We start from the raw sequence: 26733 nt of genomic DNA, 5'->3' as shown, positions 1-26733 counted from the left end.
AACAATATTGTGAAAAACAAACCTATAATGCACAGTAAACAATACAATTTCATTACTTTGACTTAAGTTCTAAACTGGTATTGTTGCTGTTCTCTCCAGTATTGCCATTCCCACTGTCACATGATAAAGCAGCATCTTTGTTCAGTTAGGAACTGGGCACCAAGGTTTAGTAGAGGCACTGAGGATGTGAATGGTCAGGTAAAGGTGGCTGTTTAACACACACACACACACACACACACACACACACACACACACACACACACACACACACTAGTCACACAACATAAAAATCTCACACATTATTGACATGTTGGGTAATAAAGCATGAAACAGTTGAACTGGAAAACAGAAAAGGTTCCAGCTGTTCAGCCATGCAAAAGAAACAACTCAGAAGGCATGCAAACATGTGCTTTATAAAATGATAAAATGTGGGAAAAAAGACCATACACAGGTATTTTTTTGTAAATCATGCCACTACTAATAAAAAGATATTATAGTTTAAGATCTAAACAAGCTTTCAAGGTGAAATGACAACCCATAGATGTAATACAGCACCAATGGATTTTTAAACTAGTACCGTAAATCCTCTAATACAGGCCGGTATTCAATTAAAGGCCGGGTCTCCAATTCTGGCCGGTGTCTGAGTCAGCAGAGGTAAATAATGGCCGGTCTCTTATTGTGGCCGGATGGCATGTGGTAACAAGCAAGTACGAGAGTCCCAGCGGCAGGGTTATAGTCCCCAAATCAACCAGCAGGAGGCAGTAGAAGTTCACGCAGACCTTTTTTAGGCCTTTTCTTCAACGCTTTGAGACGCTACAGACACGATCCTCTATCACGCTCCTACCACACAGAGTCACAGTGTCAGTTAACCATGCTAGTTCAACCAGCTCCACAGAACACACATCACCTTCCCTGTGGCTTACACTCACACAACATGCAAATCAGCACATAGGAACTAGCAGAACGATAGGAAACACATATAACACAATACCCAGAATGCACCTGGCTTACAACCCCAGCCAGGTCATAACACTATCAAGTTCAAAGAGAACGTGCTGATTATGCTGCAGAACACTCTGGAGAGCAGCAGTAGGGGGTGTATGAACTACAGTAATCCCTCGTTTATCGCGGTAGATGCGTTCCAGACCTGGCCGCGATAGATGAAAATCCGCGAAGTAGGGACTCCCAGCATGCCCCTCGCGGGGATTCCCTTCACGTCACACCTACGTCACAAACCGCGGCTATAAACGGAAGTCGCCTTTCCAGCGCACCACTCAATCATCGTTTCTTCAGATTCACGATCAGAGTTTCCAACCTACCGATCAATCCAACGAACTATCAGCTCATAGTAAGTTATCTTACTTACTTCTGGAAAGCCCGGCATTTCCGTGTCACTTCGTTGACGCTCGAACGCTCGGGGGTTTCCTAGAGCAGCCGGCGTTTCACCGACGCTATCACTTCCGCGTCTGTGAAACCACGCTCCCTATTGAATTATCGTATGATCAGATTCTCTTTTTGGGGGTAAAACTCAAGTGCCAGACCGTAGGTACTGACACGCGATCGTTCATGTCGGTTCATTTCCTTTAATGTTTTCTGTCTTTTATTTGCGCCTGATGTGTATCGCTGCTGTGGAGCGGGGCGCATCACCTTGTCCTCCAAAGCACAGATCACAGCAGGGAGCGCTCAGCTGTTTTCGCGGTCGGTAGATCTGCCTCCTGAGCACGACCACAGGAACAATCAGGTGTCGCCACCTCAAAAATTAATTTAACACGCAATCGTTCATGTCAGTTCATTTCCTTTAATGTTTCCTGTCTTTTATTTGTGCCTGATGTGTTTCACTGCATGCTGTGGAGCGGGACGCTGCGCGCATCACCTTGTCCTCCGACGCACTGATCACTGATACAGCCGTCAAACAGCAAGCGCTCCGCTGTTTTTGCGGTCGGTAGATCTTTTAGAACTGCAGTTCAAAGGTAACTCATGAGGTGAATATATATGAACCCAGGTAGCAGTTTTTCTTTAGGATTGAGAGGAGATGCAGGAAGATAATAAACAGGCAGGACAGAAAAATAGTCGAATAAAAACAAGTTAGTTTTTGTACCTGGTGGTTGCAACATACAGACACCATTGAAGGTCATCAGAAGTGAGGAACAGAAAATGAAATAATTATTTTAATGTTTAGAGCAGCAGGAACTCCGAGAGGCTGCAGGCACATCAGTGAGTTTGCGGCAGCTGCGCAGGGGGAGGGGGGAGAGGGCTGAAGCAGGAACTACCGTTGTTAAAAGAAATGTGTTTAACTTTGAAAATGTGGGCGCACTTTTAATTGTCAAAAACTCCAGCGAACCATTTTTTCATTTTGCTCAAATAGAAATAGAGGCCTGCCTCTAATACTGGCCCTCCTTCCAATAAAGGCCTGGAGCTTGATGAGCTTGAGTCAAATACAGGCCCGGGCCTGTATTAGAGGATTTACGGTATATAAGCATTCACAGTCCATCATACAAACCTTTGATGTAAAACTAGGCATTGAATATATCTCTATTTTGAAATCTATGAAAAAGATAATCAGATGATGCAAAACAAAAGTAAGTGCATGCGGTGTTCTTAAATCTCCATCACAAACATGCAAGTAGCAGGACAATAAGGATCCTTCATTAAACAATCGTGCAAAATTAAGAACCCAAACAGAATAAGTTTATTTTAAAATAACATGCAAGGAAAGCAATTAAAAATGTATGAAACACCAGAAAGAATCAGAAAACCAAAAGTATTAGTGTATTCTTGTGTGGTTATGAAATGGTATTTATGTATAATGTAAAAGGAAGATCAAATAACTCAGGTTTTCTAAACTTAGTTGTATTTGCATATTCTCTTTTTATATTACATTATATGATGGAAACTGTAATTATATTTTCTCAGAAATTTAATTTCAAAGACTTTTAGTTTAGGTCTAAATTGTAAAAGAACAAAATAAAATAGTTGGACAAATTACTTCTACAAGAGGGAGTAATAAAAAAACATAGAAAGTGTGTGTGTGTGTGTGTGTGTGTGTGTGTGTGTGTGTGTGTGTGTGTGTGTGTGTGTGTGTGTGTGTGTGTGTGTGTGTGTGTGTGTGTGAGACACAGCTGGACCTTCAGTTCCCCAGTGCCCTCACATGGCCACGTGTGAACACACATACATAAAAGACAACATGTGGATGACATAAGGACAAAAATATCACAAGGCGCAAAAGTAATCCTGTGTGACACAAGTAGATGAAATAAGGCGAATGTGTAGATCATTCTTAATGAGGAAATGAGACATTAAATAAAAGGGAAGTATGAAGTGATGAGAGGCTTTCAGAAGTTAAATTTAAACAACTTTTATAAACATTTCCAAAGAATTTTTTTCAGCAATTATGATAATTTGATTTACATTTAAATGATCAGAATGTGTTTTTGTTTGAATGCTCCTCTCATTCTCTCATTGCCCTTCCCTTCCACAAACCCAACTAGTGTCTTCCCTCTCTCTTGCTCCCACTTTACCTGCTGCTTGTGGTCCCCTGGTTGGGGAGAGGGGGATGAAGATGAGGAGGGAAGGCCTGTGGTTTCCTCATAATAATATGGATATTCATGGTCATCCTGCTCCTCATCAAAGTACCAAAAAGAAAGAAAAGGTGGAGGTTTTGTTTGGTTGTAAGCAAACAACCAAAGCAGTGGGTTGAATGGGGCAGGAGGATTCATGAAATCAGGCGAAAAGCAGAAAGAATGAGAGACTGCAAAGGCCAAAGGTGAAAGACCAAAGTCATGTGTTGAAAGACTGCACCAGACAGCAAAATAGACAGACACAAATTAAAGCTGTAATTTCTCAGTTCATCAGAGTCTGCACAAGTAGCTTATAGGTGTTGACAAAAAGATGTCAGCAGAAAATCAACCCTGATGAAAGAGAAAATCATAAACAAACAAAGCCAATGAATATAACCACACTAACTTATATTCATTCAAGAAGCAGTCATCTCAACAGATTCAACATGACAGAGTAAGAGTCCTCTAGCAACCAAACGTTTATACTGGGTGTTTCTCAATGTCAAGGCGCCTGGCCTTGCGAGGCGATGTCTTGCGAGGGCAGGCGCCTTACTTACGAGGACGCTGTCCTTCCTTGGTCAACGAAAACGGTTAAATGGAACACAGTGTTTCCCTTACATAGGCGTAGCCGTGGCAGCCTGCCATGGCTGAAATCCCAGCGCCACGCCAACAAGATCCCAAGTTTTATTGAAATTTTTTTGCGCTGTTTCCCAAAGAAGCAGCGGGAACTACTCTGTTGTTGCTTGTGATCACAGCCGGCAGGCAGCAAGGAGGAGGAGGCAGGGCAGGGTGGTTACAGCTAGGGATGAGCCGGATCCGGTATGCTCTAAGTGTTTTTCTCCCCAGAAGAAGCTACAGTGATGTTCTACTGAGCTGTGGTGGCCTCATGGAGGGGGCCATCGTCTAGCACACTGCTGCTAACCACTTAAACATTCTCCCTCTCCTGATGATAACTTTTTGCTTTCCTTGACGTTGGATGTGCTACTACTAGTTTACCCGTTTAATTATAGATTCACTAGGATAAATACAATGAAGTTTATCTCTCACCAAATAGAATATTTACTAAGAAATCACAATGTAACCATAAACACATCATTGTGTGTGTGTGTGTGTGTGTGTGTGTGTGTGTGTGTGTGTGTGTGTGTGTGTGTGTGTGTGTGTGTGTGTGTGTGTGTGTGTGTGTGTGTGTGTGTGTGTGTGTGTGTGTGTGTGTGTGTGTGTGTGTGCGCGCGTGCGTGCGTCTGCTCTGTCTTCTCGATCCCCAGTGAGTTATGGAGGATGGCTGCTTATACTGAGCCAGGATTCTCTGGAGGTTTCTTCCTGTTAAAAGGGAGTTTTCCTCTCCACTGTCGCTATATGCTTGCTTAGTATGAGGATTGCTGTATAGTCACTGACACTAGTCAGTGACTTGATGCAATTTGCTGGGTTCCTTATACAGGAAACATTTTTTCTGATTGGCTTAATGAACTGACCTGGATTGGAATGTTTATTATGTGAAGTGCCTTGAGACGACTCTTGTCGTGATTTGGCGCTTTATAAATAAAATTGAATTGAATTGAATAAAGCATTTTTGACGAATACGAGCATTAAACAAGTAAAACTCGTAAAAATCTGTAACCGTGCTGAAGGAAAATCCTGATTGGGTAACTGACTGTCTTCACGCTCTGTGATTGGCCAGTCACATCGAGCGCCCGCCCCTCCTTACACACAAAACTCTGCAGCTGGGAGCTCAGTCCAGCCCATGCATCCACGCACGCACACAGACAACGGATCTCTCTGCGCTTGCTTCAGTGTTGCACATGTTTCTTCAGAACTCCCTAGGTTTTCTTCAGCTCGCCTCTTTTTCGGTTGAATATTTAAAGCTACATTTTTTTTGTAACGTATGTGGTGCATTTGACAAGACAGAGCTAAAAACGGATTGCGTCGCGTCAGTCACTGCCTCCGCTACGGTCGGGTTTTTTTAAATTTTAACTCTCTCTCTCTCTTACACACACACACACGCACGCACACACACACACGCACACGCACACACACACACACACACACACACACCTTAATAAACATTGTTTTGTTTAACTGTGTGTGGGAAAAATGCCAACAACGTTAGGAAAAAATTCTGTTTAATCAAATTAAAATAAAAACAAACTTAAAAAGTTGTGTCTGGTTCTAGTATTTCATATTTCCTAGTTCCTACTGCATGAGTTCAGATGTATTAATTCATGCACTTAAATATTAATGTTCTTATTTAATTGAAAAACTTGTTCTGTAATAGTTCCTTTACTATTGTGATAAAAATGTTTAATCTCAATTCTGAGGTAAACTCTGTAAATAGTTTTCAAATAAACAACAGCTTATAAATAAACAACTTCTGATCAATCCATATCAATTTCAGATTTAAAATAATGTATTGATGTAAACCACACCCACTAATTTCCAAATTATAAATAGGAGGTGCATTCATCGATGTCCTTTGATCCGCATTAGTGATGTTTTCAGCACCAGAACAGTGAAGCAAAGAAACAGATTCCTGAGTTTGTTAGTAATTTTATTTATTAGGTGCATCTGACCTGTTCTGTTTTTCTCTGAAATGAGATCAAATCAGTGCTTCTATGGGTTGTTTCCTCTCTGCACTAGAAAAATGTACTTTATTACAATGTTCACTGTAATGCAAGTTGATGTTCTTAACAAATAAATTAAATCAAAAATATTGGTCAATAATGCCAAACATGTAAATTTGTGTTTCAGTCATTTTTATACTGGCTTAAAAATACTTCATTAAGTCTACTAAGCAGGGGTGTAGAAGGTTTTTAAGAGGGCCAGCCCAGTAATGATCTTGGACCAAAATAAAGGGGGCAGAAAGTCAAATAAAGGGGGCAGAAGGAGATGTTTTTCCCAACGCCAAGAAAAATTAAATGCCAAATCCCCCTGCAAAGTGTGTCACAGAGTTTAAAACAAAAATTATTCTTGTGCAAATATTGGTGTAATCACCTTTAATACTAGTTATTAAAATGCAGCAGTTGCTGGATTGGTGCAGTTCAAAGTGGAGTGCATCAAATAAAACAATATTAACATAAAGGTGAGACGTGTCATAATTTCACCCCTCCCACCACCACCACCACAGCTGGAAAAATTCCTAGGGGAAAGACTAGAAAAGACTTGCATCACGTGACCGCAGCTTCCATGGTGGTCACGTAAAGTCACGTGACACGGGAGATTACGTTATATTTTATACGTATTAGTTTCAATATAAATATATAACGAGCCTTTTACTTTTTAAATTGTGTATATATTTGTTAAATTAAAAATATAAGTGAGTTACTACCCGCTAGCCACCGAAGCTGCAACTACTAAGCAACTAACCAACCATAGATAACTTCTTTGGATCTAAAAAAAAAAAACATTTTAAATTAGTTGACTTACTTTTAAATTTGAAAATTGTCCCTGAAGTAGCTGCCGGCTTCTGGTCCGCCGTCTTTTTGAAAATGCAGCAGTGTATTGTGGGCAATTTTTGACCAAGGCTAGGCTACAAGACACCTCCCGTGTATCCTGCTCAGCTAGCTAAACGGCTAACAAACGGAGAACACACGCCTCGGTAGAACATGAACATTGGAACACGTCTTGGCAGCCGTTGATCAAATCAAATCAAAGATACTTTATTAATCCCAGAGGGAAATTAGAGTTTCAGTACACACAGTTCAAAGAGTTGGTGACTGTGGTCATTCGCAACCCTGAGTTGCGCTACCTTTCAATCTCCTAGGCAACCGGGGCGGGGCCAAGACATCAAGGCAAGGTTCCTTGGCATTGAGAAACACCCACTGATTCAGACCAGGCATGCAAGCTTGGAAACATGTATTTTGAATGAATGAATGAATGCAGATGAAATTTATTTGTTTACATAAATCTGTGATAATGACGATGAGGAATGTCGACTCTGGGAAAAGCTTGCAAAGCCTATTATGCATGTGATGTGCACAACCAGTCTCAGAAGACCCCTCCTACATCAAACTTTAGCCAAATTTTATGTCACAACTTTACCAGAATAATCATCTGAATTTAATTTCCATAAATTATGTGTTCAGCTGGTTCTCTTCATTTCAATCTATCAGAATAAAACAAGGAGGGGTTCATGTTTTATTGTATCATCCTTTTCCCCTACCTTTCTGTGTTCCATTGCAGTAGAGCGGGAAACAGTGACAGCTAGTCCACTACTGAAAGTGTGTATCGTGATTAAAATGTCCATTATAGTGGGAAAAGTTTTGTAAGGAACATGACTATCCGGCTTTTCTAAATATCAGGAGCAAGCTTGTTTATGTGCAATATTTCAGTGATTACAATCTCAGATGGTGTAATCACTGAAATATTGCACATAAATTCCCACTGCATGTTGGCAGTGTGCAGGAGTACTGTTCTGCCTCTTTGGATCTAGCTCAATCTGCATCTATTTGAAGTAAACGATGAGCAACATAAGTTTATTCTAAATACCACAGGACACACAGATTGTGATGGTGAGGGGAAAATCGGATGGATACAACCTGTTGCTGCTGATGAGACGAGGATGCACGAGGAAGACAGAAAGGGTGAGCAGGACTTTGATGATGTTATCAGATGACCCAATCTGAGCCTGAGGACCTTTTAACCAGCCTGTCCATCTGCTGAAGCTTTGTTACTAAATATAGTTAATGATAAATAAAAAATCTAAACAATTTTCCTTTAAAAGGGTAAAAGGAAAACGGCTACATTACAAAGAATTTTTTTTTTTTTTGTAATGGGAAACGTGAGTAAAAACCACTGGACCACACCACCAGTGGCAAAAAAGTGAATAGGTCTACGCTGTTGGGTGGCCTCTGGTATTTTGTTGGATTTCTAACTTATTGTAAATATTTCTCTTCTTTTTTTTCCCCTGATCTTCCCCAGGTCCACACTGGGGGCATCAGCGGCACTGAACAGCAGCAGAACGTTGCAAATTCAAATATAATCCATACAGTCTATGGGTTTGATCCAAACTGGCAATGGCACCCAACTTTTCAGGTGGTGGTGTGCTGCTAAATACATGACAGGGTTATATTTTAGCCGTGGGCCGCTTTTTGGGATGCGTCAATTTCAGCAAATAACACAGGGCTAGACAGGAACTCACACTTGGTATCAGTGTAATACGTCCGGTAATTTTCAAAATAAAAGCCTATTGCAGAGATGTGCTTTCTTATCTATGTAGATAAGATAACATCTATACGTGTGATCTCACGGCTTATTTAGTCCCAGTATCTTTCAAGAAGCGCAACAGCGTGTTTTTCTTCATGGATGTGATGTCCTTTTTCCTCTTCCTGCTTTAATGGTGAATTAAGTGTTGAGGGATTTGATGACTTCACAAGCCCAGCAAGGAGGACGTTAGAGATGCTGCATCGCTTGCAGTGTGGATTAACGCACCTAGTAAAAAAAAACGTCTTGCTGCAGTTTTGTGCCGCTGATGCCCCCGGTGTGGACCCAGGGTTACGCTACAAAAGCAGCCATTTATTTTCAAGGGAAAAAGGTTTATTAAAAAAATCCAATCTAGATGCAGTTAATTTTTGTCCTTACATTACTTTGTCATTCAAGTCTATGGAGAACATGACCCTTGTAAATAAAGTCCCCAGACTCTTATTGGGTCAGCTTTACTGGAGCTATAAATGAGCCTAAAATTAAAAGTGTACAGCGTACAATATCCGTCTGAGGATTTTTACTTTAGGTCAAATTACTCATTTGTCTTGCTAGTTCTAATTAGAATTCCATGTGGCTGTGTGACATTTTGTAACTACATAAATGTCGATTGAATTTGGGAAGAATAATGGTTATTCGAGCTATTCTACCTTGGTGAAACTTATATTTGCATGGACTTGTTCTGTGGTGTTACTCACGTATGTGTTTGGGTCCTGAGCCTGGGTCTTGGGAAGAGGGGAGTCACAGTCAGGACTGTAGTGTTCACAGAAGTCATAGGCCGCCTGAGGGTTGGAGGCAATTAACAGCTGCTGGATGTCTCCCTGTAAAACAAACAAAAACAATTATAATTTATTTATGATCTCAGACTCAACAGAAATGTTTAAACTTTGTAGAACCAGTGGAAGTGCTTTCAGTCACCTAACAATAAGGTTTACTTTCTCAAGATTCTGACCTGGAAAACCTCCTCATCAAGCAGACGAGCTCCAAACACTGTGATGCCATTGGTGTCAATCACAGCATTGTTGCCCCGGGGAAGAGGACGGGTCATCTTCTTCTTGCAGTCCAACAGCAGAGTCACGTTTTTCTTGGAAACGGAGAAGGCAATGCGATGCCACCTAGTGACAGAAGAAGAATCCGTGAGCAAACATTTATGTCAAATAAAGAATAAAGAAACCAACCATCTCCTACATCATGCAGATCATACTATTCCTAACCACCACCACCCACATAACCACAAATAACTCATCTCAATCAGTCACAAACTGGTGTTGCTGGTTACTGACTTGCCATCAGCCAGGTTGATGCCTTTGAAAAGCGGGTAGTCCTCAGGAGCTGGCTTTCCATTCTGGTCTTCGTACAGAAAAACAGGCGAGCGTCCCATTTCAATGCCCAGTTGCTGAATGCCCTGCTCACTGTAGATAGAGAGGAGGAAAGCTTGGAGACCAGCCTGGGCCTTTATCAGAGCCATGATGGAGAAGTTCTCTGGGAAACGCCCTAAAGGTGGAAGGAAAGATAAAAAACTTAATAAATATTAGCAGAAAAGGTAGAAATGCCCCAATAAAAAGATTTAATAAATCATATAAATGTGCCCTTTAGAAAAAAGTGTGTTTAGATTACCCATACCCTGTGTATAAAATATAGTGGCTCTCTGGTGCTGTGAATAAGTGACTATAGTGAATACTTGAATAAGGGAAATAAAATAGAAAGAACTGATCAAAGATACAGGTAACATCTAAATGAGAAGTGATAGTTCACAAAAAAGTAGACAAGACACTAGGAGCTGTGTTTGGTGGCACCGCTGAAAATAAAGCAATGAGAGAAATTCACCCACACTAAAATGCATCAGAACGAATCAAGATGTGAGCTAATAATAACAGGCTGTACAAAAAAATAACAAACATAAAAAGAGCTGGAAATCATTTTGTACTTAAGAAGATTTTACTTAACATAAGTGAGGCTTTTTATTTTCTATTCACAAGTGCAGAATCACATAATTATCAAATTAACAAATCAGAACAAAGCACAAACTTTCTCTCTGAAATTTAAAAGGCTTCAAAATTAATTCAAAGCTAAGCTAGTTAGCAAGCTGCAATAATTACGTTTCACATTATAAAACAATCCAAATCAAATGTACGTTATTAATCCCAGAGGGAAATTAAGAGTATTCAAAATACTCTAGCCTCGAATTTATAAGCAAACCTTTGCTTCACAAAACAAACGTTCATCGTATCTTTCATCTAAATATATCATCATCATCAAAACTTACATGAATATATTAATGGGAGAAATCAGGACAAAGAAGGCGGAAAGTCGTTTAGCGATAGATAGCTAACATTAGCTGCTCGTTAGCTAGCTAGAAAGCATAAATGTTTGTATTCGCTACTATTTCCTGTCCTTTACTTAATATTACGCAGTTACTCACGGTAAAACAACAAAATAAATGTTAAAAAACCGCCAACTATCTATTATGACAAATATCTTGGCTTGTATCCGTGCCCATAAAAGCTAGCTTAGCCCTAGCCTGAAGTTGTCCTGAAGGTCACGTGCGCTTCCTCTGAAGTTCAACCAACGAATGAATGATTGAATGAATGAGGCGTTTTGATAAGATGTTTTTCATAATTCTTCTTACAAAAAAGTAAAGCATTACTGCACGTCTTAATGTTTATAAATATTAAATAACTTTTATTTTGACTCAAAAAATTTTTACTTAACAAAATTTCACATTTAAACTGGAATAGCCAGGTAATTTATGTTTTTCTATTTGTCATCCGTTCATATAAAGCATAAAGATTTGTTTCTATGACATTTAATGAGATTCACTACTTTGTCCACTACAAAAATAAAAATTCCATAAAAAATTTTTACCATTAGAAAATATGAAGAAAAAACCATCAATTTAGTATCTCTTTATGTGAAATCATGAAACCTATATTAAAACATGACTTAGTATATACAAATAAATATCTTTATTGTGAAGCAGTCACCTTAAATACTATGCATCAGTCTGAGAACTACCTGAGAAGAGCTGCTTGGTGGGGGCAGAGATCTGGGCCTTCTTGGTGATGCGGTAAGCATGATCAGGGCTGCTGGAGCGACGGGATGTGCAGAAGCCAGGGACTTTCTTCACACCCTCGGGGAGAGAGGGAACCTGCAGAGCCCGCAGCACATCAACTGGATCTGATAAAAGAGAAACAAGTGAAGAAATTAATTTTATTGCTAAATAAACAAACAATGAACACTTAATCAAATGTTATGTAGCTTAAACTTGACGTACAATTACAATTTCATACTTACCATTAAGCAAGCTATTTAGTAGTTTGATGAATAATGCAGCTATTGTTTCCAACAACTTTACAGCTCTACTGACCCTGCTTTTAATAAAGTTGATGTTAAATGTTTCAGCTGTACTAATGTGATACGGGATGTAGTATGGGAGGTGTTCACTGAACATTTAGGTAAACTATAAGAAAGGATGCTCTGTGCTGGAGGAGATGGGCAACAGTCCAACCACCATTTATGAGCGAGTGCACGGTGGGCACAGCAAAGCTCAGCTTCCATCTGAATGAAGACGATCTCGTCTGTTAGCAGCTGGGACGAGTGGCTGTTGATGTGATAAAGTACTGAGTCAAATTAATATTTATTTGGTATCACAGTCATGTTACTATTCATATGACATAAATATGGGATCTAAAATGTTGAAATCCACACAAACTCCAGTGATGCTCTAATATAACACTAATACAGAGTTAGACAGTGAGCCAGTCTATCATCCTGTCACACACTAAACTAGTTTGCTTACCCACCTCCAGTCTGAGCTGCAGCCTCCTGACACACTTCAAATAAACAATACCGACTCTTTAAAAAAGACAAATTTTATTTACACACAAGTGCTGACATTAAACAAAACATGCATCTCAGAACTAACTTGAACACACATTCCCATATTAACGCTGTTTTTTAAATAATTGCTCATTCTAACATGAATAGTTTCATCAGTATCTCTTCATGGCTACTCTGCCCTGCTGTCTAGGAACATCACTAATAACTAAAGCAAAATCAACAAAGGTTTAAAAACCAAACACTGGCATGCATTACAAAAGTATAACTTAGGTCGTCGTCGTCTTCCTCCGCTTATCCGGGTCCGGGTCGCGGGGGCAGCATCCCAACTAGGGAGCTCCAGACCGTCCTCTCCCCGGCCTTCTCCACCAGCTCCTCCGGCAGGACCCCAAGGCGTTCCCGGACCAGATTGGAGATGTAACCTCTCCAACGTGTCCTGGGTCGACCCAGGGGCCTCCTGCCGGCAGGACATGCCCGAAAAACTTCCCCAGGGAGGCATCCAGAAGGCATCCTGACCAGATACCCAAACCACCTCAACTGACTCCTTTCGATCCGGAGGAGCAGCGGTTCTACTCCGAGTCCCTCCCGAATGTCCAAGCTCCTCACCCTATCTCTAAGGCTGAGCCCGGCCACCCTACGGAGGAAACTCATTTTGGCCGCTTGTATTCGCGATCTCGTTCTTTCGGTCATTACCCAAAGCTCATGACCATAGGTGAGGATTGGGACGTAGATCGACCGGTAAATCGAGAGCCTGGCTTTCTGGCTCAGCTCCCTCTTCACCACGACAGATCGGCTCAGCGTCCGCATCACTGCAGACGCCGAACCAATCCGCCTGTCGATCTCCTGATCCCTCCTACCCTCACTCGTGAACAAGACCCCGAGATACTTAAACTCCTCCACTTGAGGTAGGACCTCTCCCCCGACCCGGAGGTGGCAAGCCACCCTTTTCCGGTCGAGAACCATGGTCTCAGATTTGGAGGTGCTGATCCTCATCCCAGCCGCTTCACATTCGGCCGCAAACCTACCCAGCAAGAGCTGAAGGTCAGAGCTGGATGAAGCTAGGAGGACCACATCATCCGCAAAAAGCAGAGACGAGATTCTCCTGCCACCAAACTCGACACACTCCACACCACGGCTGCGCCTAGAAATTCTGTCCATAAAGGTAATGAACAGAACCGGTGAAAAAGGGCAGCCCTGGCGGAGTCCAACCCTCACCGGGAACAGGTCCGACTTACTACCGGCTATGCGGACCAAACTCACGCTCCTCTGGTAAAGGGACTGAATGGCCCTTAACAGAAAGCCACCCACCCCATACTCCTGGAGCGTCCCCCACAGGGTGCCCCTGGGGACACGGTCATAAGCCTTCTCCAAATCCACAAAGCACATGTGGATTGGTTGGGCAAACTCCCATGCCCCCTCCATCACCCTTGCAAGGGTGTAGAGCTGGTCCACAGTTCCACGGCCAGGACGAAAACCACATTGCTCCTCCTCAATCTGAAATTCAACTATCGATCGGACCCTCCTCTCCAGTACCTTGGAGTAGACCTTTCCAGGGAGGCTGAGGAGTGCGATCCCCCTATAGTTGGAACACACCCTCAGGTCACCCGTCTTAAAGATGGGGACCACCACCCCGGTCTGCCACTCCACAGGAACTGCTCCCGATGACCACGCAATGTTGTAGAGACGTGTCAACCATGACAGCCCTACAACATCCATAGCCTTGAGATACCCAGGACAAACCTCATCTGCCCCCGGGGCTCCGCCGCTGTGTAGTTGTTTGACTACCTCAGCAACTTCTGCCCCCGAGAATGGACAGTCCATCCCCAGGTCTCCCGGCTCTGGTTCCTCCTCGGAATGCGCGTAGGTGGGATTGAGGAGCTCCTCAAAGTATTCCTTCTATCGTCCGACCATAGCCCCAGTTGACGTCAGCAGCTCCCCATCCCCACTGTAAACAGTGTGAGCGAGTTGCTGCCTTCCTCTCCTGACAGTTTGCCAGAACCTCTTTGGAGCCGATCGATAGACTTTCTCCATGGCCTCACCAAACTCCTCCCACGCCCGAGATTTTTCCTCGGCAACTGCCACTACTGCACCCCGCTTGGCTATCCGGTACCTGTCTGCTGCCTCAGGAGATCCACAGACCAGCCACGCCCTGTAGGCCTCCTTCTTCAGCCTGACGGCTCCCCGAACCTCTGGTGTCCACCAGCGAGCACGGGGGTTGCCACCACGACTGACACCGGCCACCTTGCAACCACAGCTAGCAACAGCCGCCTCAACAATCGCAGAGTGGAACAAGGCCCACTCGGATTCGATGACCCCCACTGCTCTTGGGACGCGGTCAACGCTCTGCCGGAGGTGGGAGTTGAAGACCGTCTTAACAGGTTCTTCTGCCAGGCGTTCCCAGCAGACCCTCACTATGCGTTTGGGTCTGCCAGGTCTACGCAGCATCTTCCCCTGCCATCTGATCCAACTCACCACCAGGTGGTCAGTTGACAGCTCCTCTCTTCACTTGAGTGTCCAAAACATACGGCCACAGGTCAGATGATACGACTACAAAGTCTATCATCAACCTGCGACCTAGGCTGCCCTGGTACCAAGTGTACCGATGGGCATCCTTATGTTCGAACATGGTGTTCGTTATGGGAAAACTGCAGCTTGCACAGAAATCCAATAATGAAACACCACTTGAGTTCAGATCAGGCGGGCTGTTCCTCCCAATCACACCCCTCCAGGTCATGCTGTCATTGCCCACGTGAGCATTGAAGTCCCCCAGCAGCTCTAACCACTGTGCCACTGCGCAGCCACTAAATCTAATTATCCCAGTTAAACCAGTTACGGACAGGTTTAAAGTGAGGCAGCCATAGAACTAAAACAGGAACCTGTATTCACATTTTCCCAGTTTTCCTCCCTCGGTCTGTGTTCGAGCTGCAGCAGAGAGCCAGTTTAGTTTTTAACAGTCAATTAAATCCATTTGCAGCCAGCCCTGCTGCGGCACTCCCCATAATAAACTTACAGGGTCACTGATGCTTTTCTCTGGTTAAATCAATGCAAGATCTAAAGCCACAATAATAAACTCTAGTGCCCCAAAAAGCTAAATATTTATATAGAAATGAAGTAATTTGACCTTGAGATGTGTAAAATCACAGCTAGCACAGCTGTTAGGGACCCCCTTTACCACCGAGGACACCGCTGGGTTAAGTATAACAAACTCTTGTAGAAAGTCAGAAAGTTAAAAGTGAAAATCCACCAAACTTATTTTAGCTACAAAACTTAACTCAGGATTTCTTCAAAGCAGATTCTGAAAAAAAGAGTTGAATCCACCTGCAACCCTGACAATAAAAGATGGATGAACGTAGTAATGCTATAACATCGGATGGAGTGAACATTTTACAGGAAAATAGGATAAAATTTGATGCGATGTTTCCTTGTTTTTGTTCTCATTTCCTGCAAATCCCTTCAGAGGTGCTTATGTTTGGGTAACCCCCAGTGTTTCAGAGCTAACAGTTATTCAGATGGGTCTGCAGATGATAATATTTACCCAGAGAGGCCAAATGGTGCATTCATATGGGTGCCTAGACCTCCGCCAAATGTAACTCTACACCAGAGAGAAAAGGGGAGAGAAGCATCAGCGAGGGGAAGCAGGTAGGGGGAAAGGGGAGGGTGCAAGATGAAGAAATTAAAATTATGCAGGTAAAATGGGTAATGTGAGTTTAAATGAACAAGCTCACGCAGAAATGTGAGAAAAGGTTATCTGAATGGGTTTTTTAACAGAAGACTTGGTAGAGAGTGTGGAGTTATGATCAATGGAGATTTTATGTCGATTTAAGATCTGTTTTGAAACAGAATTTTTAAGAATTTTGCAGATTTAGAAGAGAACATTATGTCTGAAGCATGGAAGGAAGTGTGTGTGCGTGCGTGTGTGTGTGTGTGCTTGCGTGCGCGCGTGCGTGTGTGTGTGCTGGGGTGGGAAGGTTTGTGGAAGGTTTCAGAAATATCTGAATAAAGCCATTAAATAAATGAAATGTGCTCACATTTAATTTAAACAGATTCTAACATTTCATTTGTTCATTAAGGTTTATTCTCATTCAGCTGAGCTATTAATAAAAATAGCTTTAAAAGGTAAAGCTAAATTATGATGTGTTGGTGAATAATAGAACACTAAACTATGGGATTAGCTTAATGAACTGACCTGTACCGGAATGTTTGCAGTGTGAAGTGCCTTGAGACGACTCTTGTCGTGATTTGGCGCAATAGAAATAAACTTGGATTGAATTGGGGTCAGTGAGACTTTAAACAATGTTTTCATGACTGAAGTTATCTCAGAGCTGTTCTCCAGACAACACCAGCCACATAACAACATTTACACATGGAGGCAGGTTCCTTATAAAAGGAGAAACTACTAAAGTTTGATGTTTATTTAACTGAAATTCGTCAAAATGACCGCTAGATGGCAGTAAAACTGATTTAATTAACCCTTGTTGCATGGAAGGTTGCAGCCACACACACACACACACACACACACACACACACACACACACACACACACACACACACACACACACACACACACACACACACACACACACGATGCTTCCGGTTAAATGACAAAAGTGTAAATTTAATAGCAAGAACATGTCAATAATTGAGATTAGCGCTCCATCTAGAGAAAGGTTTGATCGATTATGTAAAAATGATCAGAGATCATCAATTAAATCAGAAAATAGTCATACCACTTTATTTGTCGAGCACATTTCAGTACAACATGAGAGACAACCAAAGCTCCTTACGTACAGAAGTACTAAAACATGGATCATATCAAAAACAGAGCAAAGGATAAAACAAGTAAAACTGCCAGAATGGCCATTCTAAAAAATGAGTTAAACCTAATAAAAATATGAATGAAAAGAACTAAAAGTAATACTTTAACAAGGAACAAGTCAAGATGTAAATAAAAGTGGGTTTTTAGTCATGACTTTAAGGCTTCAATAGAAGCTGACTGGCGGATCGTAAGGTAAGGCGTTCTAAAGAACAGGCGCCGCATGTAGAAACAAAAGGGGATGTGGCTATCCATCAGCTAACATCTCAACATTCCTAAAATTATGAATAGAAGAGTGTAAAGAGGCTAATTTCATTGTTCAAATTATAATAATGATAATGTCAATCTGCAAATCTTAATATCTTAGAGAACTTTTTCCGGCTCTTGGAGAGCACATACGCTTTTTTCCTCCTCTCCTCCCTATCTTATCTTACAAGGCTCTTTGTCTGTCTTTGGGTGGACGGCGCTTCTGCATTTTTTCTGGAAACTGGAAATTATTAAAAATGGATCTGGTCAGTTGGTCTCTCAACGCGAATGACAAGATTTTTTCAACGATGAGAACGGGAGAAGGGGCTCCCAGATGCCCCTCTGGGACAGAGCCAGCTGGGCATATCATGGACTCCTGGAAACAGTGGAACCTGATCTGCCTTTCTCAACTGTCTGTAGAGGATTCTGAAGACGTCTGGATATTCGTGGTGTTGGTGTTAGGTTTCCTGCTTTTTGGCCTGAGTGGTTACCTGGCTTACCGGAAAATTAACGAGCTTTTGAGGAATATTGGCTCAATCCTGGAGCTCAGGGATGGATTGCACAGCGCTGTGAACGCACAAACTCAAATAATTGTCAAAATGAGTCATAAGCTTGGAACTTTGGCTGAGATTCAGGCTCTGGCACAGAAGGTGAATTCGATCAAGGAGAAAGTGGACGGATCAGCACGGATTGGGATAAATTAATTACGCCATTATTGGATTTAGAGGGGTTGAGGACCAACAGAACTTTAAGACAGAGAGGAAATTATCTGTCTGGCCCAAAACAAGTTCTTATCTGAATCTGGTGCCCTTGAGCCTGCGAAGCTGAAGTGATTACTCCCCCTCAGAAGAAATGTGGAATGCTGCCGTCGCCATGGCAACTCTGTCTCCCTATCCCAGCCTGGGCGGGACTGCGACCGGTGAAGGCCGTTGAATCGTTTCCAGGAGTCACTGTGCTCTCTAAACCTAACGACCTCCCTCCCCTGTCCAAACGGAGGTGACGAGCGCTGCTCACCGCGGCTGCATGCACTGATGTGTGGAGAGTCCACAACCCTACCTCCCCACCTAGTGGACACTTCTTTTGTGTGATGTCTGAAGTCTGTTGCATTTCTGTCTGAGGTGTTTTTTTCATAGCAAAGCTGCCCTCCCTGTGGAGGGTAACTCTGAAGTGCCTTTTTTTCCTCCACCTGACCCAATCCTCATGTAAACCCCTCTGATCTCTATTAAGGTAACGCGACTCGGGTTGCGAATGACCACAGTCACCAATTCTTGTCATGTGTCTTTGCCTATGCATGTATGTCTAATCTCAGACTTGTGTGTACTGAAACTCTAATTTCCCTCTGGGATTAATAAAGCATCTTTGAATTGAATTGAACAACTGGCCTGATGTAAAAAAGACAAACAAAAAACAAACCTGGAAAATTCATGAACAAATATTCTTGTTCATGACTTCAATAATTAGAGTTTAGTTTAAAAATGTCTTTAAAAATGTTTTATGCTTTCCAGTTTTAACATTAAACTGAGGTGTGTGTGTGTTTGTGTGTGTGTGTGTGTGTGTGAGTGTGTGTGTGTGTGTGTGTGTGTGTGTGTGTGTGTGTGTGTGTGTAGCGTTGTTGTAAATATAACACGTTCTTCCTGCTCTGTGTGAATGACATTATGGTTGTTGTGTAAAGGTGAGAGGTGACGAGGTCAACGTGTCAGCTGGAGTGTGTGTCTGGTATGTGGCAAAGTTCTGCCAAGAAAAGACGTGTGAGTACACACAAGCACACACACACACAAACACACACACAAGCACACACACACAAGCACACACACACAAGCGCACACACACACATGCACACACACACATGCACACACACATACAAGCACCCACACACAAACACACACACAAGCACACACACATGCACAAGCACACATGCACATGCACACACACACGCACGCACACATACACACACACAAGCACACACACTCGTACATTTGCAGGTGCACAACGACCTCCCTAAGCTGTAGCACGGAGCATCTCAGGCCCATCAGAGAATGCAGAGTTTTTTCTAAGTGAACTTTGATCTCAGCTCTGCCTTCATCCTCCCAGCCGACCACAGCGGTAAAAGTATGAGCAGCTCTCAAACTGCAGGTTATAATTTTCTAAACGGATTCTATAGTTATGACTTATTTATAAAGCCTCATACACACAGACAGCAAAGCTATTATGAGTGTCCACGCTGGACAGAAGGAGTTATTAAAACTTACACGACTTAAACCAGGGTTTGGTTTGTCGTTGTGGCTTTAATTATCATGCAGACGTTCCACCATGTGACAAAAGCTTCAGATTTAAGCAGGAGTTTGTCAGAAAGCCTCTGTTGTTTCATCTGTATATAAATAAAGGTTGATCTGACTAATTTACATATTATTGCTTTTCATCAGTTACATTAATGTTTAAAGAAAATACATTTGTAATTTTTTTTTATCTAAAAAAACGTATTTAGTTACTAACTGTGTTTGCGGAATTATTTGTCACTTATCTTCCTCGGGGGTTTTTTTTTTTGCACAAAATATAATGTACAACAATTATAACAATCTCTACAAAGAATCAGTTTTACCAACATGAGATAGTACCAGAACAGGCTGAATTCCAACATATAGAAGAAGGATAATGAACAGGAAGTACTAACAACAACATATAAATAAACAAAATAAAAACAAACCCCAAACAGAACAAATAAGCAAACAAATGAACAAAAAGACTGATAATTAATTAAATCTTCCTCGGGTTTCATCGTGTCAAGTTAAATGTGTTACTTCCTGCCAGTAGTTTCAAAATAAAACTGGCAGACCGGGCCGGTGGTCGCCTTGGGCGCCCTCTGCTGGAGGGAAGCTGTCAGTCATCCTTCGTGACGTTGCTCTCTTCCTTCAGGTTAAAATAATAAATAATATAAATGACAGCTGAGACACGTGAGATTTAAAATATGTATTTTTAAATTATTGATTTTCTAAAAGGATATTAAATAGAAATGAATGGTGAAACTGATTTATTATTACCCTCTGGCGGGCCGAATTAAAAGCTAACGTTTATGTTTTATTAGCTAAATAAAACAGGTGAAATGTTTTACAAAAATCCGTGTTTGTTCAGCCAAAATGTATTTGTTTAACTAAAACAAATATAATTTTATTTATCAGTCTGCTTTTCCCGGTTGAGCCTCAAATTACCAAAACGTATTAAAATTACTTTACCAATAATTGAAAAACCTTTAGGATGGGAGTGTTTAAAGATCAAACCATTTCCATCTAGTTTGCACAGCCCACATTAACGACACAGGACTCCGAATATGGACATTCGTGTGGGGATCAGGGGTTTTCTGCCCTCTTGTGGCGAGAAAGGAGAACCGCAGCATTGATGTCAAGTTGGCCAAGACATGTAGAAGGTTCGCTTCCTGTTGGTACCTTCAAAATAAAACAGATTTGATGCGAGAGTTGAGACATTTTGTTGACTTTAACGTTGTTTATTTCACTTAGTAAGCGGTAAAATATGCACACATTAAATAAAATACGATGACTAGCCTTCACCAACCTAGAAAACCGTCGTACCAGACTCATAGGAAGGTTGACAAGGATTACACAGGTTAGTTTGTAATGTTTAATAATTTTATAAATGCTTGTTTCCTGGTTTTATATCGACTCAGACCACAGTAAAAAATACCAGAGAAACTACCGGCATGGTCCATCAAACTTGCAGAAAAAAAATATTTTCTTGTTTCCAAAAAGCCTTCAGTATTTTATAAAACCTGAAATTAAAAGTTTATAAAACTGTCAAATATTTGTACTTATTAGATCTACAGAAAGTTGAGTTAACAGGATTTCTTTTTCTCCATAGCTGAAGGACGAAGAGGAGTACTACCAACAAACATCCGCTAGATGGCGCCAATCCGCTGGATATTAAAGGTGAGCAGTAACGATTCCATACATTTTTACATGAACATGAGTGACTAATTTATTTACTTTCCTTCTGACATAAAACGTTGTTTCTCTGACTGAAGTAAAGAATCTTTTATTGTCATTTTTACAGCTGGGTTAACTTTAGTTGTGGGTTTGTTTAGCTCTACCTGTGTAAATGGTACAGTCTAAGGGAACCCACCTGGGTCATTAGGATAATTACTTGAACCTGTGCAGGAAGGAGGAAAAGCAGGTTGGTGTAGCTTTGTGCTTTTCATATTCGTATTTGTTATTTTAACTTTATTTGTGTCGAATGAACATTTAAATTAGGATCTTTCTCATTTTTGAACAAAGATTGTTGGTTTAGTTGTAAAACTGAACACTTGTTTCACTCCGGCTAATTCACCACCACTTTAGTCGAGTTGCTACGCTCCATGATCACAGTTAGATCAAAAACAGGAAAAATAAATGATTTGAAGTTACACTAGATATACAGAACAGCAAACATGTCTATTCCTAACATCTGTGAGTTGATTTGAGCAATGATGATAAAATATAGATAGATAGATAGATAGATAGATAGATAGATCATCTTTATTGACAGACTCTTAGGTCCAGATAAAATGTATATAAAACAACAGATCAATGAAACAAAATAGATAAAATAGAAATAAAAAGATAACAGCATAAAACTAAATTAAAATCTAAATGTAATTTAAAAACTTTACTATACACTGTTCCACACAAGGTTAACCACACAAACACTTCAACCAGTGTTTCCTTATACTGGACAAATAGCGACAACTGCTCACAGTAGGATCAGTGATTGCTAAAAATGATACTGTTGGCAGAGCTATCCAGTCGGCCTGTAAAAGTGCTTTAAAAGTACAAACGCCTGCTGTTACAAACATCTGGCTGGCACTGCCCCCTCTGGGTATTTTAAGTATGATCCTTAAGGCATCGTTGTGTGCAACTTGCAGCTTATTCATGCTGCTTTGATTGTAGGATGACCACAGTTGGGCTGTGTAGAGCGGAGTACAATATGCTTTAAATAAAGCCACCTTAACTGGAGGTGAACAAAAACTAAACTTACGTGCTATAGTGTTAGCTTGTGCATACAGCTTACAGCACTGTCTGTGGATGTCAGCATCATCACGCATTTGATCGGTTATAAAGTGGCCAAGGTATTTCACCTTCTCACACACATTAAGATCACTATTAGACAGTTTGAACACAGGAAAGTTTAGCTTTTTATCCTGCTTGGTTCTACATATCAAGATAGCACTTTTAACAGCATTATACTGAATATCGTACTGCACACCATATTCAGAGCAGATATTTAGGAGCTGCTGTAAACCAGTATATATATATATATATATATATATACTGTATATATATATAATAATAATAATAATAATGATAATAATGATAATGATAATATTGCACATATTCAGTAACTGAATGCAGAACATAAACAATCCCAGAGGAGTTCATGTCTGCAGACCACAGAATAAAAGTAACCTGGTTAAACAGGAACTAGTTAGTTAAATGAGATTAAACTGGTGACTGTTCTCACCCACTTTATGACATGGTCTGACCCAGTCTGAAGTCTGAAACACATCAGATGTTTAACAGGAAAAGTGGAAGTTTGGGGTTTACAATAAAATATGTGTGTTTAAACATATTCTGGATTATTCATTTCCAGTATGTAGATGTAAAAACTGTCTTGGGGCAGCAGCAGCTCAGCAGGTAGAGTGGCTTGTTCAGTAATCAGAAGGTTGCAGGTTTGATCCTGACTCTTGACAGAGATTTCTGCTTTTGTGTCCTTGGGCAAGACACTTAACCCGCCTTACCTGCTGGTGGTGGTCTGAGGGACCGGTGGCGCCTCTGTCAATGCGCCCCAGGGCAGCCGCGCTACAACGTAGCTCATCACCACCGGGGTGTGAATGGATGAATGATACTCTGTGTAAAGCGCTTTGGTGTCCTCATTCTAGATATTGTGTGTGTGTGTGTGTGTGTGTGTGTGTGTACACCAGATATCCCTCAGGATGACTTCCTGCTCAACACGACGAGGAGCAAAGGGTCAACCTGAAGATAGGAGAGCTTTGAGACGCTCCACTGAGTGTCTAAAAAAACAGACTCAGAATTCAGGATAAAAGAAATTTAACATCAAAACACAGATTTAGATTTAACATCAAATCTAAAAGTACAACCAGTGATTAGAAACAACACATTCATTTCCTCATCTTTCCTTTCAGGGTTCATTCTTGGTGGCTCCGGCTCTGGTGGCCCGTGGAGCTCCTAAAGCATCCATCATTACTTTGGGCAGCGTCGTTGCACAGGCGAGGAACCAGCAGGTGTGACAAGTCTTGTGTCTTTACTCCACATTCAGTCATAATTAGATGTGTTTCTGGTTATGGTTCAGAGGAAAAACAAAACGAGTTCTGATCCGTAGTAGTGCTGGAGCTCAGTAGGGCAATAAAAATGTCATCATGAAGTTTATAATAAAAATTCAAATAAGTTATTTCTTTATTTGTCCAGATTTAGGATTTGTTCTAACTGAGCTGTGTGAAGTTTCAGCATGGTCCAACAGATGTAGAAAAATAACTGTTTATAATAATAATATTAATAAAAATAAAACAATACTATTATTATTATTGTTATTATTATTATTGAGTTATTTTTCTACATATGTTTGTTGGACCATGCTAACGACTTTACAATAATTGTATTTTTTTATTATTATTATTATTATTACTGATTAAAACTGTAAAATGGTTTAATCGGTTCACAGGACATTGTTTTGATAGATTTTTAATCAATCAAATCTAAAAATGTGGTACAAATATTGTACTTTAGGTCTGGTTTCACTAAACTTGTCATAAAACCAGACAAGAGGAGAAAGATCAGTTTAGCAAGCTTCGGTGCAAACAGAAAACAAGTGTTACTCTGCCCCCTTGTGGCCACGATGGAAATATCAAGTTACCAAGAAAAGTAAAGGGCTCATTTCCTGTTAGTAACTTAAGCATGTTTGGTTGGAGTTGAGACCTTTTGTTGATTTAAGACTTGTTTGGATCTCTTTATAACTAGCAAACTATAAACATATTAAAGTAAAAAATAAACAATAAAAAATGGTCGTAAAGGTAACAGACGCCCTCTAGCGGACAACTGAATATTACATAAACCACAAAAAACTGTCATGGCGGCTACCGCCAGGCTGACTGGTCGCCGGTTAGTTTAAATTTAACAGAGGTGCTTTTATTAGATCAAGAGCGAAATGGCTTGAGGAAGGTGAACGCAATACCGCATACTTTTGTGGACTTGAAAAAAGACGACAGGAGAGGAATTTAATTAATTCACTTATCATCAACAATGTAGAATGCACGGATACCAAAATTATTGCTGAAGAAGTTTATACATTTTATAAAGACCTCTATTCATCATCTAGTGGCAATGAATCAAACCTATTGGATAATATTACACATCTCATCCCAAAAATCAGTCAGGAATTTAAAATGATATGTGATGCAGAGATTGAGATTTTTGAAGTAGAGGCAGCAGTCAAACAACTTTCCGTTGGGAAATCCCCTGGTCAAGATGGTCTGACATCTGACTTTTATAAACATTTTGGGAATAATATTAAAGATCAAACAAGGACTCATCTCTTTGATTCTGAAGAATGGCAAAGATAAAAAAAATTCTAAGCAATCTAAGACCAATTACGCTCCTTAATGTGGACTACAAAATACTCGCTCATGTTGTGGCTAATAGGCTCAAAGAAGGTATTTTACAAATCATCAGCGATTCCCAATCTGGGTTTATCAGGGGTCGCTCCATACATAACAACATTAGGTTGGTCCTAGATTTGTTAGATTACAGGGACACAATTGAGGATGATGGCTTTGTTCTTTTTTTGGATTTCTGCAAAGCCTTTGACCGAGTCAACCATTCCTTCATGTTAGACACGTTACACCATTTTGGCTTTGGAACAAAGTTGTGTGAAATTGTTCAAACCTTATACAGGGATATTAATAGTACTGTACTGTTGCCATCTGGAACCTGCAAACGTTTTAACATTGAAAGAGGCATCCGACAGGGGTGTCCAGCCTCCCCTCTTCTTTTTATCATGGTGGTGGAAATTCTCAGCATCATGATTAAGAATAGTCAGATAGAGAAATTAGATGTTTTTGGTAATTCGTTAGCTATAATTCAACTGGCAGACGATACTACGCTCTTCCTTAAAAATAAGGAACAGATCCCAATTGCTTTACAAGTAGTTAGTTGTTTTTCAGAAGCCTCAGACCTTTATTTAAACATAGATAAATGTGAATTAATGGCCATTCATAATCATCCTCAAATAACTGCATGGCATACCTGTTAAAGATCAAGTCAAGTATTTGGGCATTACAATCTCAAAAAACTTAGAAATGAGAGAAAAATGTAATTTTGAGAGCTTAATTAAAAAGAGTAAAAGTATTTTAAACATATGGCTACAAAGAGATCTCTCAATTTTTGGTAGATTACTTCTATCCAAGATGGAAGGATTGTGAAGAATTATCTATCCGGCTTATTCTCTAAGAATTCCTCAAAATATTATTAAAGAAATTAACCAAAACAATTTTAACTTTATATGGAAAAACAGACATCATTATATAAGAAGGAATGACATCATCAAATCAATAGAGGAAGGGGGTCTCAATGCAATCGATTTTGATATAATGAATGGTGCACTTAAGTTAAAATGGCTACAAAATTTTATAAAGAATATAAATATGTTGTGGTTTAATCTTCCTGCTAAAATTTTCTCCAGTGTAGGCGGAATCCAATTGCTTCTTCAATGTGACTTTGAATTATCCAAACTCCCTATTAAGTTATCCAAATTTCACGAGCAAGTTCTACAATATTGGAAATTAATGTATGCACATAACTTCACACCGCGCAACACGCCAATATGGAACAACCGTTATATCCTGATTAAAAGGAAATCTTTTTTTTTTAAATGATTGACATGGAGTATGGTCCATTTTGCATTTGATGGACCAGAATGGAGAATTTCTTAATTTTACGGCTTTCAATCGCAAATTTAACCTAACTTGTTCTTCTAAGCAATATGCCGAGGTAATCAAGGCAATCCCACCAGCTATATATGCTAATTTGA

The 26733-nt window shown here is 40.6% G+C and overlaps 1 protein-coding gene across 1 annotated transcript in view; it reads right to left on the bottom strand.

The window, feature by feature from the left end:
• The window catches only part of LOC139064221 (collagen alpha-1(V) chain-like), a 71899-nt gene extending 59698 nt beyond the window's left edge, over window positions 1–12201 (bottom strand). Inside the window, exons 1-5 of the mRNA XM_070547276.1 lie at window positions 12045–12201; window positions 11766–11927; window positions 10034–10244; window positions 9703–9865; window positions 9449–9571 (exon numbers count right to left, since the gene is read on the bottom strand). Coding sequence (XP_070403377.1) covers window positions 9449–9571; window positions 9703–9865; window positions 10034–10244; window positions 11766–11927; window positions 12045–12201 — 816 coding nt within the window. The remainder of the gene's footprint in view (window positions 1–9448; window positions 9572–9702; window positions 9866–10033; window positions 10245–11765; window positions 11928–12044) is intronic.
• Between the last annotated feature and the right edge of the window lie 14532 nt (window positions 12202–26733).

This window comes from Nothobranchius furzeri, chromosome 19 (genome assembly GCF_043380555.1).
Source record: "Nothobranchius furzeri strain GRZ-AD chromosome 19, NfurGRZ-RIMD1, whole genome shotgun sequence".
NCBI classification, from domain to species: Eukaryota; Metazoa; Chordata; class Actinopteri; order Cyprinodontiformes; family Nothobranchiidae; genus Nothobranchius; species Nothobranchius furzeri.
The sequence above is the reverse complement of the archived record's forward strand: the minus strand, read 5'-3'. Positions and strand labels throughout refer to the sequence as shown.